Source organism: Fringilla coelebs (genome assembly GCF_963513975.1).
Source record: "Fringilla coelebs genome assembly, chromosome: Z".
Classification (NCBI taxonomy): Eukaryota; Metazoa; Chordata; class Aves; order Passeriformes; family Fringillidae; genus Fringilla; species Fringilla coelebs.
Window position 1 is genome coordinate 44,082,281 of NC_140031.1, and position 22,189 is coordinate 44,104,469.

Consider the following 22,189-nt stretch of genomic DNA (forward strand, 5'->3'; position numbering starts at 1 on the left):
TTACCTGCTTTGGTACTTTCTGTAACCCATGTTGCTTTTCCTTCAAAGAGTTCACAAATAAATACTGCATTCAGGCATAGATTTGAACATGTAGGGAGTACCCAGAGACAGTGTTCATTAAAAAACCAGACAAATTATTTCAGGGTGTTGCTAAATTCCATACCAAATCAGGTTTGACATGTGCTGCTGTGCAGTTGGAACTATCAAGGGCTAGAGGTAAGAGATTTCTTAAGTGTGTATCCTGGAAAGTGCTGTTTCTAGACTTTACACCTCCATTTGTCAACATACATGAAACTAATTTTTCATGTCAAACTTCCATCCTGATACCTGCAATTTATTTTCAGTATATGCTATTGGCCTGCTACTGGAAGTTACTGCTGAATGCTGAATTTTTCATCATTACTGGGTTTGTTTGCACAGTAAAGAAATAGTCTCACTTCAGCAGTACCAAGGAGATCATTAGTGCTTTATCCATCATGATTGTTTCTATTTTCCATATCCTTATGAGGGTCCGCTGTTCTGCACAGTGTTTTATACTAGTGTTAGTTTCGTTTGGAGAGGGAAGGTTGGGTTTTTGAGTGTTTGCTTTTTCTATTTCAGTTGGGCAAAGTGAATGCAATTTAAGGTTTCTTATTCAAGAGCATCTTTAAACAAATAATGACATTTTCATATTACCTTTTAAAAAATAAGTAATACATGTAATTTGCTTGGAAGTGGAGGAGGGAAGAAGGCTTGTGTGATGCAGAAGATGGACTTAAATTTTGTTTTGATTAATGGAGTTAAGTGCCTAAAAGCATAAATGGTCTTCAATGGTTAATCTTAGCAAACATTGTATTACTGTATCTAGTATAATAACACTTCTGTTATGTAGCTTAACTTCCTTTGCCCTATTTGCATCTACACTTCATGTTGTGGTCTTGATAGTGTTTATAATTTCTGGAGCCATTTGGCTTTTTGGAATCCCAGTCATCTGGGAAAAAGGTAAGAAAAGAAGACAGATTGGACAATAAAGTACAGTTGGTTTGAAGAAGTCAACAGTACAAGACCAGAGGAAGGAAGGGATAAACATAATGTGACGTGGTAAAGTAGCACGAATTTGACAGGCACAGATTCATGACAAACATTCTTAGTTTCCTGAGAATGAAGTCTGTTTTGCTGATAGTTCCTCTGATTATGTTAGGTAAAGTGACTGTTCTGACAGAAGACTTGAATATAAAAAGTAGGTTCCATCTCTTCAGTGTCCTGTAGAGAGACCATCTTGACTAAGTTTGGAAAGGATTTGAGAAAGAGGTAGGTGCTAATTTGTGCTGCCTAAGAATGGAGTTTTCTTTTTGTTACTGGCTTTCTTTTTGTTTTAATCCGGCTTTTGTTGGAAGAAAGAAAAAAGTAGAAACAGATGCACAGGCAAAATAAAAGGCTGGTTAAGTTTTATCTAGGTCATCTGTCCTGTTCTTCCTTAGGCATCTACGGGAGTATAGGTAAGGTATCCACTTTTGTGCTTTGCTATACTGTTTACAATAAGGCAACTTAAGCAAAGACCCTGGCATGTATAGGAAGAAGAATTGTCAAGAAATAACACTTGTTGTCTCTTTTTCTGTAAGACGAACTCTTAAGAGAGGTAACCAGAAGCCCTGTTTCTGAGACCGTATTTGTGTGATAGCAGACAGCAGCAGACAGCAAGTTGTTATGGTATTCCAATCGGTGTTTTAGGAAATACCTAATGTTCCTTGCCATTCTTCCCCTAGCAATATGACACCAGAATGTCGGTAATTTGTAATGTCAATTCAGGTGATTAATTTTGTGAAAGTCAGTGGTGCTACTTTGCACTAATGGGTGTTACTTGTTGCAAGGAAAGTTGGTCAAATTAAGGACCCTAGTTAAACTGTATCAGCTGAGGCTTAAAGTTCTTTGGCTAGAAAATAAATTGCTAATGGACTGTACCTGGAAAAATGCAGGTGAAGTTAAAGAATCCCATAGGCCAACATGGAAAAGAAAGCAACCAGATATTATGACTACCTCATTGCTATTATCTCCCTGTGTTTTTAATACCTTCATTGTAGAACTTTTGTTCTGTTTCTTAAGTGCAGGTAAACTGCCTTTTTATCAGACAGGTTTTTTGTCTTTGTCATAGCAATGATTTTAAAAGTCAAATTTTAGCATAGTGTGAAATATTCTCACTTAGCATTTGGTTTGCATTAGTAGCTTCCCTTGAGTGTTTTCAGAAAATACATATCCTCTTCTTATTTCACATTTCTTTTCCTTTTCCACTTCAAGGAAGATGAAACCATTTCTGAAATTCTGCTAATACAAATTGTTGAAATCAGAGATTACTTGTTAAAAGATTATTTGTCTTCATGCTCTGAAAAGCTTTTAGACCTCTCTCCAGCTGATTATAATTATTTTTGCCTTGTTATAGCTGTGTTGGGATGTCCCATTTCAGCAGATGAAGAAAATGTCAGCTGAGCTACTAAAAATCTGTCTGAAACTTCTGTATGTATTTTCTTATGACCTTAAGAAACTCAAACAATTGCATTTCAAAAACTGGTAAATACGCTCTAAATTTGAAGTGGTACTGCTAGACACTGCAGTGTGGTGTGAGTTCTCTGTGGTGTTGCCTGTTTTACTAATCATGCAGTTCCATGTCCTAGGGGAAAGGAGAGAAGGTGTTACACCATGTAGTAGATGTGCTAAAATTGAATAATGCCAAAGACACCTTTTTCATTTGAAATTGGTTTAGGGTTTTTTCCTAGATTCTGTGTTGATTTTCACTGGTTTATGCCTTGGTTTCAGGACAGCAGTCTCAAGAAATACTGCCTGCTCAATCCTGCTTGTTTCTTCCATGTTTTCGTAGATGCTTAAGGATGTTTATGAGAACAGAGGCAGTTTTGAAAAGCTCTGTCTTCTCTCTGACATCACAGGGGACATTGGAGAGGGCAACAATATCAATGTCAGAAAAAGTTGTTTTCAAAGTGTGGCAGGGCGGTATGCTGTCCCAGTATGAAGTGTGTAAATATTTCTCTAACTCAGAGCAATGGTAGGAGCAGTTAAAGAGAAATTTTACAGTTCTGTTTCTTGTTTCTGCGTTCCTCTTTTGCTATGAAGAGATGACAGCTATAAATGCTCTCTTTGAATCCCTGTGTGTAAATGAATATACCTCTTCTTAAGTTATTCCATTTCTACTCTTTAAGTTTAGCATCTAGCATACTAGGATTTAATCTGAATTACTGCTCATGTGGACAGGGGTCATAGTTAATTTTGCAAAATGGATTACAGACTGATGTTTGTTTTTAATAACCAAGGCTTGCTTCTTGTCTGGGTGAAGGAGGACATCTCTCCTTTACCTTTTTTGTTTAATGCCTTAGTGCAGTGGTCTCTAAAATTGTTGTTTGCACACTCCTGTCAATATTTCAGCATGCATCTCAATGTATTTATATATGAAGTATATAAATGTACTAATATGTGTACTAAAATCTACCTTTAGAAAACATATACAAGAATTAGAAAATTTAAAAGTATGAGATAAAGATTTCATATTTGAAAATATTAGGGTTTTATTGGTAAAATAATCCTTTTAGCACTTACTAGAAAAATATTAAGAATATTCTTTTTTAGTAATGTCTTGGTTTAACATTTGTGACACAGTGGCTTGAAGGTATGGTTCTTTGTTAAGTTTATTTTGTTACCTTATTTTAATGACTAGCACAACTGAAGACGATACCCAGCAAAGAGACATGGCTTCAGATGGAAGAAGTGCATTGTCTACTGCACTTACTACTATTAGTTGTATTACTTTTTTTTTTTCAATCACAACAGCTAATTATATGGAGGTTTTTATTAAATTTTGTCTAGTAAATTTCCAAGTACCCTGTCAATAATTTCATCCATGTAAATCTGAAGGGATTGTAGTTTTCATGTTTGTAACAAATGGGTTCAAAACCCATTGAAACTTCTTGGAAGATTTTTTTAAAGGCTGGAAATTTGTATCTCCCAGCTTTTAATGTGTATAGATACAATAGCTTTTTTCAGGTAACGCGCATTGGTTTTAGTAATATGATCATATAATGATGGAAACTTTTCCAAACATCTGTTTTCAAAATGCTATCTCTATGGCATGAGTTTCTTTTGAAAAGCACCGGCTTTTTCACTTTTAAAATGTCACCTTCACTTGGAAGGGATACATAAAGTCTGTTTCTTTTTTTCAAAAATATCTGCTAGGTCTGCTAGGTAGCATACTACTGGTAACAAATTATTTCCACATAAATGGTCAGTGTATTTGAAGCACTCTTCTTTTTAAAACAAACACACACCCCCAGAGCTCACCCAGAGCTTATATTCCTGGTCAACAGTGGTTCTTAGCAGTTAAACCTCTTATGGCATAAATAGTTTTTTATGTTAATTTCCTATCTTTTTACAAAATATGGTAAATATTTTACTATTTAATGGACTTATTTTCATAAAATTAAGAACATCAGTGACTTCGTGCATTCTTCTGGCTCCAGATTCTTTGCTGCAATAGCTTGCCTGTTGTTGATAGAGTGGATGAATGTATTTTGTACTTTAATCTCTTACCACCCTTATTATACTCTGTTTTTTATTCCAGTCAAAGCAACCACACATTCCTAGTTACATTTGCATAGTTTTTTCATAAAACTTTTTAAAGGTTTTTTTTTTAATTAAAGAAGTAGTTTACTGTTGATAAAGTAGCTTCTCTAATACTTTTCCTTTAGTGGCTTCGGAAAAGTAATTTTTTATGTACCTCATTATTGAAATTCCTGAATTTGAGACGTGTTAGAAACATCTGTACTTTCAATCGTAGAGCAAACCTTCTGAAATGGATAATTTGTTCTAATACTTGTTTTTTCAAATCTTCAGCAATGTTTTCTATGTGTCTTTGAACAGCATTCGCTGACAAAGACATGTGCTTCAGTTAGTCACTGTAGTTTTCCATGCATTATTTTAGCTGTTTTTAAGCCCAAAAATTCAATTCTCAAATGGCATGATTTTTTTCCCCCTTAATCTTAGGTAAGAAAACCTCAGAGCAGGCTGCTAAACATTTATCATTAAAATAAGGGACATATTTTAAAGCACAAGATTGACTGTTATTGCATTACTTGAAACATTACTGGAAAAAAATGAAGGTTTATCTTTGTGTTCTGGATGGTTAGTTTTCAGATGTCTTGTTAATTGTGATGGTTTCATGCTACCATTGGCTAATATCTCAAGATATGACACACATTTAGGGTACGAGTATTTGTTAAGAATGGTAAGTAATATTTTGAATAGTCTTGATAACTAATATTTTCTTTAATCCAAATTTTTGTCATTAAATGTCATTAAATTGTCATTGTTTGTTGCCTTGGAGTGTGGCTTATGAAGAGCTTGTACTGCAGTAGAAGTGTTGGTGCTGCCATTTCCTTTTTACATGTACTCACAGTACTTTTATTCCATTGTTTCCTTACAGGACTCTTTTTAAACTACTCCATTCTGTAAGGGTTAATTTGGTTAAAACTAAGTAATGCTGTCCAGGAATCCACCTCATGGCAGGGACAAGCTACACACAGATCTCTCACTTGCACACAGAAGGAATGGAGTGATCGCACCACTGTCACTGTCTGGGTTATAGTGCACATACTTCCCCCAGGGCCCCTCAGCTGCCTTATGTGACACTGGCCCATCAGACATACAGGCTGAGTGAGCTTACAAGTGTCAAACTGTTGGCAATGGAGAGAGACTGGAAAGACTGATTCAGTGATCAGAATCTGATTTTATTGTTGGATACAAATGCTTATATACTATTTCAGGGAGACTGGTAATGTGTACTAAAATGATTAGGTTAAAATCACGTACACAGACTTATGCATATAACAACGTCTCTTAGTTGCAGAGTTTAATGGGATTTTTTTTTTTCCGGAAAACATGTCTGATTTAGTCCTCTTGCAATCTAGGTCTAATTTTCAAAGTTCCATTTGCTTTTGCCAGGGTGTCCTATTATCAAATCTCTTATATTAACCAGGTCCAAAGTCCATCATCTGTCTTGTGTCCCCCAACATTCCAACATCAAACCATTTATTAAATAGTTGAATGTTTGTAGAGTTGAATTTGTGGTTTGGGGTCTCCTTGCCTCCCCTTCCTTCCTTTCCGTCCCTTGCCATCCTTCCCATCCTTTCCTTCTTGCATTTCATGGGTTGTTACTTCGGTTTGGGTGGGGTTTTTTGCATGGTTTGTTTGTTTGAGGTAAAAAGAAATCTAAATATCTGTTTCAATATATTCTTTATATACCCCCCTGATTATCTTGTCTGCTTATGTGCATTCCTCTTTGAAAACCATTATCTTCATGTACCAGTTTTGTCTGTTCAGTTAAGTGTGGTGAGGCTGGGAGAGGAGGAAGCTGTTTCTCTTTCAAAGAACATCTTAGGACAGATACTGCAGCTCCAAGGCAGGCTCCTTAGAGCATGATAAAGCCTTTAGGTAAATCCTGGCATTCCTCACATCAGTTTGAAGGATGGGTTGTCTTTATCACTAGGAAAGCTGTCTTTAAGAGATAGCTTCTCAGTTAAGTCCTAAGGCAGGGTCAGTCTGGCTCATGCGATAATGCGAAGCAGCTTCACAGCAACTCATTGTTTTGTTTGGATCAGCACTACATGTGAAACAAAAAAAAAAGTACGGATAATGTCCCATTGATGTTACATCTGCAGAGGGAGAGTGCTAGTAATCATTGGTCTCTGTGTGTTAAATTGATATGATATAGTAACTGCTAGTATCTATGCTTAATAGAAGTTGAAATGGAAAACTGCTGCTACATTGTAGGGTTTTCAGTAAGACTTAATTTTTACTGCCCCATTTTTTCATTATGGACACTGCTTAAGAGATATGGCTAGAAAATGCCACAGATATATTTAACTTTTCCATTTGTGGTGAGGGGAAAAGTAATTCTTTATTCTCCTCTTTATGTAACTCTTCTCCCTTTGTCCCAAGAAAGTCTGTGCATATTTTGGTCAATTTCTTGATTTTTAGAAAAAGTTACATGGTCTATGCTTTTACTTCATTGCTGCTACTTTTTTACAGGTTTTTTGTAAAAAACAAAATAAGGTGCTCTGTTATATCAAAAATGGATTGTTAGTTGAGTCTGATACTGGTCTGTCAAAACTTCATGTGAGATATGTGAAGAAACAAAAAAAGCCCAGTTGATAACTCTATTCTTTCTGTCTTGTAGATACAGAACTTTATAGCTAATTAATTAATTCTTGGACTGAAAAATTCTATTCAATTTCTGTTTGAATAGATACCTAGTCCTGTTAGACAGTAGAAATTTTGTTGTTGTTGTGTTGATACAAAAATGTTTTCCTTAAACTGCTGTGTTGCACAAAATATTATCATTGGAAGTGCTAGACAAATTTTTTTTTAAGTATGGGAAAAGCAAAAGGACAGTATGCATCCAGAAGTGTATAAAATTTTGATCTTGGCATAAACATGCTCTTTTTTGGGTCTTTGACTTATAGCAAGAAAAATCCTATTTTTCTCTCTAATAGTGAAAACACTTTACACACTGAAAACTGAGCCCTAAACCTGTAGTTCTTACTGTAGGTGTGTTTTTTGCCTTATGTGCCCTATCTCTGTTACTTTTGGTTCAAATCCTTCATATTTCTGTGCAGGAAAGTCCTTTGATGTATGGACTGTTGCAGCTGCACCTCCAAATTGGGATTTGTGGGTGTTATATCTCATGCAGTCCTGTCTTAAAGATCTGCAATTTGTCTTTATGCAGAGCTTATTTATTATTCGACATTCTACCTCCTTTGCAAACAAGAGCTTTAGGTTTCTCACTTATAGTGCTATCTTGGTAGAGTTTGTACATTTAGGTGTCAGGCTGAAAGAGTGTATGAAAGTACATGATAAAAGAAACATTGCTTTGGTAGCGCTCAAGAGAGCTTCTCAGTTACTTGTTCTATGGCAAGTTGACCAGAAAGAAGTCAACAGGCAAGTTAACAGTAGAAATTAAAACCTATTTGTTATTCTTACCTATTTTTTTTAATGCACACTGTAGTTCATGAAGATATCTGGGACTTGGTGGTGCACAGGCAGAACTTGTAGTTCACACAGCTGCATTAATTTGGATGATTATAGTTGAAGTAGGCTCTTCCCAACATAGACTAGCCTTGTGTGTTTGAGCTCCTGTAGTGCTTTTTATGAGTTAATTTCAAATGTTTTATGCATGTATGTAAACTGACATAGATTACAAAGCTTTGATAAATATTTCAGCAAGTCGTTGCTGTTACCCTGGTTGTAAAGTGATTTCAGGCTACTCAGTTTGTCATTTCCCTTTTCCTTGTCCTGATTTGATGCTTTGGGATAAGAAAGCCTAGTAAGTTATTATTGGTCCTATAGTGTTTGAATTTCATATGACTATTTTTTTCTGTTCTTTGTACCCTATGTTAATCTCTGGTAGGGATCCTACATTGTCATTCATGTATGGTATTGTCAGAGCAGCTGTAAATCAGTTGTGGTGAACTTTATTATTTGTTTTATCTTCTTGTAATTTTCTTGTAATTTCTCTCCCAATTTCTTTAACTTCTGTGTGAAGGTTTGTTTTGCATTTATTAGTAATGTGGTTGAAGTAAGATTTGTCAGATGTTGCTGTGCGTTGTGATGTGAGTTTTATTAGGCTGCTCTTCTCCAAATCAGGCCAGTTTATTTTGAGAAACAAGGATTATGGAATAGCTCTTACTTTGCTGGTCCTTCTTATAAGCCTAATGGAAATTCATTACCAGACTCAGAGCTTCGATGAGAACTAGTTGTCAAGATAAGGAGCCCATGTTCTTTTCTTTGAATACTGTATGATCTACATCAATATCCACATGTTGACATATTGGTATTGTTTAACAGAGACCTTAGATAATAGTTAGCTGACCTCTTAGTAAATAATATGATCTGGCATTAGCTAGTTTTTTTGCATCAAACTCTACAGCAAATAGCATTATCCACTAGACTTTTATTTTCCCTATTTCAGTCCCTTTGGTTTTGAACTTACACTCAGTTCTTGTGAAGAACATAAACCAACTTAAAATTTCCCATCAGTTGTTTATCCCTGGAGATGTCCAAGAGGCATTTGGTCTGCTGCTGGGTGTTGTGCTTTAGGAGTTAAAGTGATAGTGCTGGTTCACTGGATGATCTTGAAAGTCTCTTCCAATCTTGATGATTCTGTGATTCTATCTAATCAGTGTAATTCTTGCTTACTTATCTAAGTAAACTAATTTTTTTTTTCATATTTTCTTTTATCTCTCCATATTCTCTTCTGTATCTGGTTTAGATGCTTCTTACAGTGTTAGCAAGTTGATCAAGTTGTATTATTTCAGGTTTAGTTTCCCCATGCTACCTTAGAAAACAGAAACTTTGTTTAGATTGCCTCTGTGTCTGTATGCAGTTAAACCTATGGTTAGCACTGTATTAATATGTGTGAACTATTTTACTGCTATATGGAAAACTAACTTAATTACCAATTACCAATTACCAATTTTACTGCTATATGGAAAACAACTTAATTACCAAAACTAACTTAATTACCATCCATATGGCTTAGTGTTTTCCATAAGTTTTTGATTTGGTAATCCATGTTATTAATGTCCTCTTTGAGCAAGCCTTGTCCTGTATGAAGGTACTTGATTCCTTTCCCCACTTTCAAGGTTCTGTAGGATTTACAAATTTTTGTAAATCCTACAGATTTTTATGACTGGAACTTTGTCTGGTATTTACTGATGTCTCTCCATGCTGAGTTTTCTTGTATATATCTTCATTTACAGTTAGTGCTGCCTTCTGTAGTCTCTCTGATATGTATTTATGGTGCTTTGCTTTGCTGAGAAGTATGGTTGTTTTATAAAGGTGTGATTCACCTAGGATTTAAGGCAAGGCAATATTTGTGTGCAAAATCTCTATTATAATAGTTTTTCTTCTCTTAAGAAGACAGTCATGGAGTGTCATTAAATTCTGGTGTCATTTAACCTCCAGTCATATATTGTAGCATCATATTCTGTAACCTGCTTTTTGGGCAAGTAGAGTTAGTGTTACAGCACCATGCTTGAAGACGATGAAAGAAATTGGAAATTTCGGAGCAGCCTTCTTGTTTCCCAGCTTTCCTCTTGGCAAGTGCAAGGAACCCAGTAGCAACATGTTTCTCCACATGGCCTTGAGAGCAAGGAAGCTTCACTGTGTTTGCTTTGCGCCTCTTTATTTTCCTGGTTGCTGGTTGCAGATGGCTGATGGGGGTGCACTCTCCAGGGATCTGTTAATGAATGGCTTCATTTTTTCTTTTCTGGCACTGTTTTGTTGGTGGCAGCAAAAGCAGAGGAGTGATTTTGCTTTGTTCTGCAGTTCTAAAATAGTTAAGTATATTTTGGGGCAAATGATCAATCTTACCTCTCTCCCACCTCACCTCCAGCTGACTGTCAGCCCGATGAATTGTACTGGCAGAGACCAGCTGGGCTTTGATACAGTTTTGGCTTTAACATTTTCAGTTCCAGCTTCATGATTACTCTGTTTTTTAAGCATTTATGTCAGTGTGTACATAATTTGAAATTATTTTGTTATGTGGTGTTGATTTCTCATGATATCTTTGAAATATAGTAGGGAAATCTAGTAAGGAATTTTACTAAAGTTTCAAGCTCATCTACTCTGTGAAAAACACATGATAAAATTATAAAAGAAGTATCTTTAATAATGCATGTTCTAATTATGTTTAATCTAGTGTAAGATGAATATACAGATGAAATAATTTAGACAGCTCAAGTGTATGCCAAGGAAAGTGCTTTGGCACAAGTCATACCACCTCTGACAAATTCAGAGTTGCATGTGTGGGGAAAGTTTGTGCTGCTGTTTTAACAGAAGACCACAGTCTGTGTAGCTTTTTGTTTTGTTTAAAGGACTACCATGGCTTTATGAAGATTGAAAACAATATTGGATAGTCTTTTGTGAAGTAGACTAAACCATTAGCTAATATGGCATTTGATGGCGCTAAGCAGGGATTTCGAAGGGGGTGAAGCTCAAGTTTCTGTGGCTACAAAGCATTTCTACCGCTTTTACTTCCCCTGTGTGACACTGCTGTATTAATTCGAATGGTTTTGCTTTATCTTACTTTATGTGAAGCCAAAATAATCTAATTACACTTTAAATTCTTATTCCCTATTTATTTTTAACTTTATTCAACTCAACTTATTTAGTTGACTGCCTCCATTTGTGTGCTACCCATTTCTCTGGTCTGACTTAACAGTTGAGTTATAGGTAAAGCTAAGGTGACTTTTTTTTTCTTTTAATCCTGTTACTTTGGAAGTTGTGTAATATCCTACTAACTTGTCATTTCAGCCGATCAGATGATGATTCTGGGTCAGCATCAGCTTCTGGATCTGGTTCAAGCTCTGGAAGCAGTAGTGAAGGAAGCAGCAGCCAGTCAGGCAGCAGTGACTCTGACTCTGGTTCAGAGTCAGGCACTCAGTCAGAATCAGAGTCTGACGCATCTAGAGAGAAGAAACAAATTCAGTCTAAACCACCAAAAGTTGATGGATCTGAGGTAAACAAGATACATAAATTAATCCTTTGTCAAGGAAATGGCACAGGAAATACTAAAAAAGTGGCAAGGAAATACTAAAAAAAATATTTTTAAAGTATTTTAAAGAGCAGTGCTCATTTGAAAAAAAAAGATGTAATGAAGTGTTCTTAATTAGATTTTAACTTGATCAGGTTAGGGAAAGCATGTACTTTGCTGCCTTAAATATTGGGCCAGTTTCTCATATAAGTATTTAAGTTTTTGTTTTTAAAATTCTCACATTTGTAAGTATTTTCAGTTAAAAGGCTACCTAAATTTCATCATACAGAACATATGCTAATTTACTGAAACTTATGTAAGAGAAAGATAACACATACTGTTGTTGTTCCTGAATTCTATTTTTTACATTGTTTCTCAAATGCTTGGTTTCATTGTATGTATAAATAATTGTATAAAAATTTCAAGCTTACATACGGTTTGCTTTCTTTATCAATAAGTCTGCTAAAAGCAGGACAAAACTGGTGTTGAGAAATCTCTTCAATCCAGGGAGGCAGAATTACTCTCCCATGCTCATGGGAGAGTACATGCCCTCTCCCATGTTTATGGAGTGGTATACCGTATTTATGAAGGTAGTTACAGATGACTCACACCAAGAACTGAAGGCTGTTAAAGATTCTCTGTTAAATTTTTTCCCATGTGTTTAACTATTACTGTATGAAACAAAATCATAGCAGTTGAGCAATCTGAAAGAATTTATCTGTGTGAATTTAAAAATGTACTTTATGAAGTTTTGCTTTAACAATTACCTGCACAGCTATGGTTTAACATGTTTCAGTAATTATCCTGGTGATTAGCATATAACATTTTGTTTTGTAGAAATCTTACAACTTTAAAAAGCTGTCTGATATTTAATATTAGTGTTTTGTAGTGAATTTTTTTTGTAGTGAAATGTTTTAATTGATAAAATTAAGATACTACTTAGGAAAAGTAAATATGTGGTAAACTGGAGATTTTCAGTATGTTTAACTGACTCTTTCATGTCCATTCCTGTTTAGTTTTGGAAGTCTAGTCCAAGTATACTTGCCGTGCAAAGATCAGGAGTACTCAAGAAGCAGCAACAACAAAAGGCAGCCTCATCAGACAGTGTTTCAGAAGAGGTAATTAATGTAATTTTTAAAATATACACATTCCTGTCTCATTGTCTTACACATTGCAATAAAATTACATAGAGTGAATTCATATTCTCTGAGTGAGCATAGACGCCTGGGGTTAGTCCATAAAATTAACATTCAAATAACTGACATTTTAATGCAGAAAAGTAAAGATATCTCTATTTACTTGTTTCCAAGTGAGTTGTCCCAAAATTATAGCAGTCTTGATTCTGTGCTTTTTTTAGGTAGCTATTCTGTGTTGTCTAGACAAAATTTTCAGGCCACATAGTACTGACTTACATTGTATTTCCAGCTTCTTGAGTTTATTGTAAAGACGAACAAAAATGCTAAGTTATTTTTTTCAGTGTGTTTTTGGAAAAGATATCTGTTGTAGTTTTCAGAAATTCGATATGAAGTAGAAAACTAATTTTTACAAATCTTGTAATAGTTACCACAAAGGAATTCTTGTATTTTATGAATGAGGCCTGTATTCCAGGTATTTCAAAACCTAAGTCATAGGCTAAAGAAATAGAGTTTTTGCAGTAAGAATATCTTTTGAGAACACTGATTGGAACTATGAAATGCAATTTGTTTGTAAAGTTGTCTTTTTGTCCTGTATTACAAAGACTTTGTACTGTAGTCACACTCATTTGGTTGAATTTCTGGTTTTGTCTGATTTAGGAGCTCATCTTTTAAACAGAAAGCTTAATCAAGTATCATCAAAACGTTAATTTACACCTGTTAAGCACTCTCTTCCAGAAAGATACTTTTCAAGATAAAAGTTATTCTAAATTAAGTTTAAGAAAATGAGATTGGCCTTAAGAAAACCTAGCGTTAAGAGGGTTTTTACTTTTATTGTAAAGAGAAAAGGGATATGCTATTCTCAAAATTTTCTTAAACTGGTGTTTTAATGTGAACGAATAGGAACAGTGAAAAAGCTCTTGAGGGTAGGAGATTTCATTAGGATTTTTACAGAGCCCTCATCTTGAGTAATGTGGAATAGCTTACACCATGACTGTTTTTATGTGGACACAATGTTGATTTTTTTAGATGGGAGTTTTATGTGATATTCTCCAGAGCGGTATTGGCAAGTGTATTCACAGTGTAGATGGATAAATACAAAAACAATACCAGTATTCAAACAGCTAAATTGAAGAGGGTAAAATATGAATAATATGCCTCAAATTTGAAAGTGGAAACTGATGTATCTTTTAAAAATCGACTTGTTAGAGGATTTTTTACATAATTGTTTTTGTAAAAATGACTTGGCTTTGGTTTATTTCTTTTGGCTTTGGTTTACTTCCTTCCCCTGCAGAACTCCTCAAGTAGTGAAGATTCAGCAGATGACTCATCCAGTGAAACCAAGAAAAAAACACATAAAGAGTAAGATATTTTCTTAAGTAATAGCACACATTTTTTATCATAGAGACAGACACTTGTAACCTACTTTTGAGTTCCTCACTCTTGAAATGCTTAAGTTCTCTTCTTAATTTGTCTTGATGTTTCATTTTCAATTTTGTAATTTTTAAATGAACTGTCAAATTAACATCCCTATCACACTAGTTTCTCAGCAAAAAAGTCTGCAATTTTATTTGTAAACATCATCGGTGCTTATATTTCTAAAATACTTTGTTGCCGTTAATTTTTGAGTTGGAGGCCCTCCATAAAAATTCTTGTAGAGGTAGGAAACTACTTAAATACATTGTCTCAAAGCAAATTCAAGTTAGATCCCTTAGTTAATGCCAGATGGCTTATCTTTTGGATTTTTGTGGGGTTGCTTTTGTTACCTTTTTTGCTTTCCTTGGACATGCTTGAAAGTTATTATAGTTTTGATATTAAATAACTCTATTAAGTTGTTATTAAAGCCATTAAGATTGAATTTTCCTATATAAAGTCAGATTTTGAATCGAGATACTGTACATCATCTTTTCTGTCGTGAAGTAAAAAAATCTCAGTTAAGCAGAAACCAGGGAATCCTGCTATTCAGTGTTCTGGTTTGAAAGCAAAACCAGTGAGAGACTCCAAGTCAGAAATACAATTTATTAGGAAAAGGGAATAAAACCAATTACATGCAATAATACAAAAGAAGAAAACCACTGACAGAGTCAGAATACAACCTGACACCCTGCTAGTTAGGGTGGCGGTGGCAGTCCAGATGAAATAGTCTTGTTGAAGTGGTGATCCTGTAGAAATGATCTGGTAGCTCTTGTCCTCTGCAAACCAGTGGGTAAGGGCTGCCTGTTCTGTCTCAAAGCCCAGATTATATGCAGGTGGGGATGCTTAGCTCCTCCCCCCTGGACTGAGCATCTCAAAATGGGCTGATATCATTCTATGAATCATGTGGTGGGTCCATTAAACAGAAATGGCTCCCAGAGGGAGTTAGCTCTGAGTCATGTGGCAAGGCATTGATGGCCCATTAACAGGAGATAAGGAAAAGCAATGCCCTTCCTGGTTTCAACAGCTCTTGAGGATGGGAATAGAATACATCTTTATATTGTAACCTCGGACACTCAGTCACAAGTGTCTTATTCATAGTACCTTGCCTGGCTGTGAAGCACTGATGTGAGAGTTTAGTGGAAGCTTTTGGGAGCCATTGCCACTCACTAGTTACTGCAGTTCAGGTTTTTTTGCAATTCTCAAATCTGCCTCTGTTATTTTTAAATTTTTGTGCTGAAGTTGCTGATTCTTCACATGGGCCGCAGAGACTATAGGCATTAGACAATATGAGACTCTTCACAATACGTTATGATAGACCTTTATGATTTGAACATGTCTAACTTCTGATGAATATGTATCTTACCAGGTAGACTTGTTTTCTTAATGTCACGTTAACTGATTTCTTCATGCTGAAATTTATATAGAAATCCAGATTTTTGTTGTTATTTTAGATTTTAAATCTACCTCTTAGTCCAAATCCCTTTGATGCCATTGAATATTTTTTAGCTTACCTAATATTCACTGAGGACAAACTTCTGTCTCATCAATTGCAATAACTGTTAAAAGATTTTTATTTCTGTGAAGAGTCATGAAATAACAGCAGATCCCTCATGGGTGAATAACTGTTCTAAAAAATGCAACAACATGAAATTACTGTTTTGTCTTTCATCATGTACAGTGAAGACTGGCAAATGTCAGGATCAGGGTCTATGTCGGGAACAGGTTCAGATTCTGAATCGGAGGAAGACAGGGAGAAAAGCAGCTGTGAAGAGAGTGAATCTGACTATGAGCCGAAAAACAAAGTGAAAAGCCGTAAACCTCCAACCAGGTAAGAAGTTGGACATTTGAATGCTGTATTCTAAACTATTTCTAAAAAGCAATTGAGTATTTACTACTACTATGCACGCAACTGAAAATGGTAGTATTTACTGAGGAAAAAAAAAAGGGTTTTTTTTAATATACATAATATGATAATATATTAATGCTTTCTAGTGAATACCTTTTCCTGTCTGCTTTAAATGAAAGCAGAGTAATTGAGCATTCATTAAATATATGTATTCAGAAAACAAGGCAGAAAATTTATTCTTGCCTCCGTTGAAACATCATTGTTGTGTCATACATTATTGTCTTGAAGAATTAAGACAAAAAGTGGGAAAAAGAATGCCGGACCAAAAAAGAGGCAACTTGATTCTTCAGAGGAGGATGAGGAGGAGGAGGATGATGATGATTATGATAAGAGGGGATCTCGTCGCCAGGCAACAGTCAACATTAGTTACAAAGAAGCTGAAGAAACGAAGACAGATTCTGATGATTTGCTAGAAGTTTGTGGAGAAGATGTTCCACAGCCTGAAGAAGATGAATTTGAAACTATAGAGAAATTTATGGATAGTCGAGTTGGCCGTAAAGGAGGTATTTTTTCTAAGTGTTTTTAAAATCCTTGTTAAGATCATGGTGCAACTTCAATGCATATTCTCATCTATAGGTTAAAAAACAATCGTTTTAAAGTTACAAAGAAGTCATACTGTTGCACCTTTTATATTCATAAGAATGCTTCTATTCCCTTCTAAGTATCGCAGAATACAGAAAAATTGCATACCTAAGTAGACGAAAAAAATTAGGTGGAAGATAACTCTGTATTGCATGACTGCACAACATGTTGTTATGACACTGTTTGTACCGTTCAGTGGTATTTGATCAGTACAAATTATGTATGTGGAGAAAGCTCACTAGTAGTCTGAACATTGAAAGACAGTGTTGGTAAGACTGAACCACTGAAATAATGATTTCAGTTACTGCAGTACTCATACAGAACAATGTGCAATGTGTGGAATGGCTACAAAAAATGCGTCTGAAATTGCAATGGTATCTAGAATTCTGCTTTGCATTTGAGTCTGCAAGTTAAAACCATAGACTCATAGAATGGTTTTGGTTGGAAAGGACCTTAAAGATCAGCTAATTCCAACTCCTCTGCCACTGGCAGGCATACCTTTCACTACAACAGTTTGGTCAAAGACGCATTCAGCCTGGCCTTGGACACTTACTTCCAGGCATGGTGAATCCACAGCTTTTCTGGGTGTAGCCAGGCAACTAGTTATGATGCCTCATCGCTCTCATAGCAAAGAATTCTTCCTAACACCTAATCTAAGTCTCCTTCAGTTTAAAGTCATTACCTCTTGTCCTACTACTATGTGCCCTTGTCTATAGTCCCTCTCCAGCCTTCTTATAGCCTCCTTTAGGTACCAGAAGGTGCTGCAAGGTCTCCCCAGAGCCTTCTCTTGTCCTGCCCCAACTGTCAGCCTGTTTTCATACCATAGATGTTCTAGCCCTCTTTACCATGTTGGTGGCCTGCTCTGGATGTACTCCAGAAAGCCCACATCCTTCTTACATCTTTTTCAAAAATGAGGTTTATAGTTCTTCTTTTCCAGTTAGTGTGAACTTCCCTGGACCACCATGACCTCAAAGATTATGGTTGTGGCTTAGCTATTTCCTCTGCCAGTTCCCTCGGGACCTGCAGATGTATCTTACCTGGTCCCATGGACTTGTACACTTTCAGTTTTCTTAATTGGTCTCAAACCTGATCTTTTCCTGGAGTGGGTGATTCTTCCTTCTCCCATTGTCTCCCTGCCTTTGCTTCCTCTGATGTGGCTGAGTCATTTGCCTAGTGAAGACTGAGGCAAAGCAGTTGCTGAGCAGTTGTTGAGCTTGCTCCTTGTCCCAGGTAATCAGTTCTCCCATACTACTCTTAATTATCTAAACAAACACATGAAAAAACTACACCAAAATGCTGAGGCCCTTTCACTTCAGGGCTACCTTTCTCCATTAAGACACTAGTTATACTTAGTGTCTTGAATTACTGACCTTTGTCAGAGCTAGTACTCTTCTCTCAAATTCTCTCTCCCATGCTATCCCCTAGCCTGCTCCAGTGTATGGTGTTACTGCTGTGGTCAAAGCCTTAGGAACTAAGCTTCTTTCATGCTTCCTGCACAGATGATGTTGCTTCTTTTTTGGCATTGCCTCTCTGTCAGAGTTTATCTGCCCCAGCAGCTTGCTGGTCTTATTTCCTTATCAACACCGCTGAGATTAGTTCAGTTAGAGCTGGATGGTAGTAATGCCAGGGTTATGGGTTTGATCCCTATACAGGCTTAAGAGTTGGACTCCACGATCCTTGTGGGTACCTCCCAACTCAGAATATTCTGTGATTCTGTAACCTGTCCTCACCAAAATGACCCTGTTTCCTACTGCTAGTGTGCTGCAGCTACAGTACAATCTGTACTTAATCTGTACTTTATAATTTTTACCTCGTAAGATAACAGAGGCAGGACCGGCAACAAACTTGTTTAGGAAGAAGGCGATTTATAGTGTCCCTGTTAGTAGGTTTTTCATGTCTTGAGGCTGATGAGACATAACATCAGATGTCTTTTTTATGCTCAGAGATAAGACTAGTGTGTAACAGAAGATGACAAGCATTGTTAGTGTGAGCATTCCCTAGTTTAAAAACCAGGAATACAAATAAAATTTTCATGAGGAAAGATAAGATATTGCAGGGTAGATGTAGAAGTTTTTGCTTCTCTTTTATTCTCTTGACTACTTGTTGCATGTCTTAATATATCTACATCATAATCTTTCAAGTAATAGTAATGACATGACTGCAGTAGACTCTAGTCAAGTATATACTCATCTAAAATTACCACCAATTACTTTACTACATTTCTAACTGCTTAACTTACGACAATGCGCACTTACTCAAGGCATATGATGTGGTTTCTTTCTCAGCCACAGGTGCTGCAACCACAATATATGCAGTTGAGGCCGATGGTGACCCAAATGCTGGGTTTGAAAAATCAAAGGAACCCGCAGAAGTACAGTATCTTATTAAATGGAAAGGTTGGTCACACATCCATAACACTTGGGAAACTGAGGAAACACTGAAGCAACAAAATGTTAAAGGAATGAAGAAACTGGACAATTACAAGAAAAAGGATCAGGAAACAAAACGATGGTGAATCTAATTTTTTTATGATACTTTTTTGGAACACTGTAGGTATTCTGTTGTGTTTCTGAGACCTGTTACCTGCTTTTGAGAAGGTAACAGGTTTTTGTCTTTTTGGGAAGACAAAAACGTTAAAAGCCGAAGCCCCTTTAACATGTTCCAGTAACATAATTCTCTGAATCTGGTGTGGGTGTGTGTGTGTATGTGTGTATATGGTATAAATGGAGTTTTAACAAGGTGGGTAGTATTTAAAAATGAATAATATATTATAGCTTTTGGCAATTTTTCCAATATACTTTGATTGGAGTTCTTCAAGAAGTGCTGCAAGGATCAGTGTTTTCCTGGTGCATTAGCTATTTCAGGTGACTTTGAAGAATTCAGTTTTCTTCGCTGAAACCTGAGCTTGAAGTTTGAGAATAAAAACCATGAAGAAATACATGCATTTTAAAGTCACCTCTTTGGTGTCCAGTTTTATTAGTATGTTTAATATAATCAGTGCTGGTGGAATTTTTAGATGGATTCTTACAGAGTGACCCACCCTGACTACTATTCCATGAAAATAACCTGTAAAGTGTGCTGCTTATCTGGAGACATAACTACTACAGCTACCAGTTGTACTAGTCAAGCAACTAATGGAGAATACTAATTTTCAGTGACAAGTATTTTCACTCATTAATGGTGAGGCACTTAGGCCAGATGTAGCCATTTTGTAGTAGGGATTTTTAAGTTGTTCCTTCAAAAAAACTTTCCAGGCAAGATTCACGGGATGATTACATTCAGAGCTATAGAGTTGCAGAATTTTCTTAGTTTTGGAAGTATATGGTGTAATAAGTGTTGTGAATTAATTCCTGCTCCAGGCTGAAAAACGCTTCTCCTGAAGATGTGGAATATTACAACTGCCAGCAGGAGCTTACAGATGATCTACATAAACAATACCAGATAGTGGAAAGAATAATTGGTATGTAACAAACTTGTGGACAGAAGTCAATGTCAGGGATTCTGTATGTTCTCCAATGCTCTTGTATTTGTAGTTAAGAAATGTAAAATACTGATATCACAAAATTGTAATCCAGAACAAAACTTCAGGTAAAGAGGAGAGCTGTCAGGCTGTCTGTATGGGTCTAGCTTCTATTGTATTATTATGTAAAATGAATGTTTTCCTACAGTACAGAAGTAAAATGCTGATCAGAATTCTGGTGCATTTTTGCAGCTCATTCAAATCAGAAATCAGCTGCTGGTTATCCAGACTACTATTGTAAGTGGCAGGGTCTGCCTTATTCTGAATGTAGCTGGGAAGATGGAGCTCTAATTGCCAAAAAATTTCAGGCACGCATTGATGAGTACTTCAGCAGAAATCAATCCAAGACCACTCCCTTTAAAGATTGCAAGGTGAGTAGGTAATTTGCAATGGATTTATAATCTGTTGTACTGGATCTGACTAGGATAGGGTTTATTTTCTTCATAGCAGGGTCTGCAGTCTGTTTATATTTGTGACCTAAATGGTTTTGATAACACATACTGGCTGTTACTGAACAGTGCTTGCACAGTGCCTTCTCTGTGTGGTGTTGTGTCATCCCCACCATGAGTAGGCTGGGAGGGAGCACCAGTAACAGCTGAACCACCTGCTGACCAAAGAGGTGCTTGGTGCTTAATGTCTTACTCAATACTAAATTGAGTGGGCTGAGCAGGGGCTGCCTGTTGCCTGGAGATTTGTTGGTCATCAGTCTGCTGGTGAATTGATGTGTGACTCATTCTGTCACTTGTGGGATTTTTTTCTATATGTTTTTTTGTTTTGATTAGGTGGGCGTTTTTCCTTCACCCAGTAGACTCCTTATTTTGGCCCACAATTTTTTTCTCACTTTTACCTTTTCATTTCTCTCTCTTGTCTCTCTGGGTTGGGAAGTGAGCAAGCAGTTGGGTGGCAGCTTGGCTTCTGGCCCAGTTCAAGCTACCACATCAGTTGCAATAGTAAAAATGTGATTTTTTTTTTTTAATCCACATTTCAAATACACATTATGAGGTTTTTTTTAAAGTTTTCAGAATGCCAATAATGATGTATAGTTAGGATATCTGGACAATAGCACTGCTGAGATTAGGTTTTGTAGATGCCAGTCCCCTGCATTATTACTAGCATTCAGAAATGGATTTGTTTAGTATTGTAGTTTATTTTAAAAGAAAACTTTGAGTGAGTTAATGTCATTCTTGTTATGACATTTAGGCTGGCAATCAAGCTAGTTTCAATTTGCTAATTACTTTGTGTTTTTATATGGTCTGTCTTACATTGATAGATAAAAACTAGAGTTGATGAGCTAGTAAATACCTCCTGTTACTTTTTCTATAGGAAGATCTTTTGGTAATTTCAGTTACAGTTCAATCATTGACTGATGACCAATTTGCTTTTCACAGGTTCTGAAACAAAGGCCACGGTTTGTTGCACTAAAAAAACAACCATCTTACATTGGAGGACACGACAGTTTAGAGTTAAGAGATTATCAGTTAAATGGGTTGAATTGGCTTGCTCACTCATGGTGCAAGTAAGGAGTCTCAATTTTGTTTGTAAATTGCAAGCATTTGTAACATATTGAAATGTTTTTTTCTGTTGGGTGTTTTTTTTTTAAAGTTGGAAACTTTCATACTGTAAGCTCAAAATAGAGGTCTGAAGAGACTGGTTTTGCTCTAAGTACTACCAAAGTTATCATTTTATGGCCATTCTCAACAAAAAATCGCTAAGATGTTTCATTACTTTGCTTTTAGTTACAATGAAATAAGTAATATTTTTAAAACAACCAACAGACCTAACACAGTAAAATGAGAAAAGCCAAACAAACATTGATGGGATGTCAATATTACTGTTAAAATTTAAAAATTAGACTCAGGGGGACTACTTGCAACCTTTTTGTTAATTCAAAGGGGTAGGAGGGATTAGAAATCTTTGGATGGAAAAACAATGTAAATAAATGTCTTCAAAATGTGTAGTAGAAAAATCTTGAAAACTTTTATGATTGGGTTTTATATTCAAAAGATAATGATTTCTTTTTATCCAAACCTTCCCCATCTCCACACATTCCCTAAATAGTTTTG

General features: G+C 36.0%; 1 protein-coding gene across 4 annotated transcripts in view; it reads left to right on the forward strand.

Annotated features, from left to right (window-relative positions):
• Nucleotides 1-22,189, forward strand: part of CHD1 (chromodomain helicase DNA binding protein 1) — a 56,611-nt gene that overhangs the window by 7,967 nt on the left and 26,455 nt on the right. For all 4 annotated transcript variants that reach the window (XM_084225881.1, XM_084225884.1, XM_084225883.1 and 1 more), the window contains exons 3-11: nt 11,350-11,554; nt 12,586-12,687; nt 13,997-14,064; nt 15,797-15,946; nt 16,253-16,527; nt 18,892-19,117; nt 19,966-20,066; nt 20,319-20,497; nt 21,515-21,642. In XM_084225881.1, the coding sequence (XP_084082007.1) occupies nt 11,350-11,554; nt 12,586-12,687; nt 13,997-14,064; nt 15,797-15,946; nt 16,253-16,527; nt 18,892-19,117; nt 19,966-20,066; nt 20,319-20,497; nt 21,515-21,642 (1,434 nt within the window). The remainder of the gene's footprint in view (nt 1-11,349; nt 11,555-12,585; nt 12,688-13,996; nt 14,065-15,796; nt 15,947-16,252; nt 16,528-18,891; nt 19,118-19,965; nt 20,067-20,318; nt 20,498-21,514; nt 21,643-22,189) is intronic.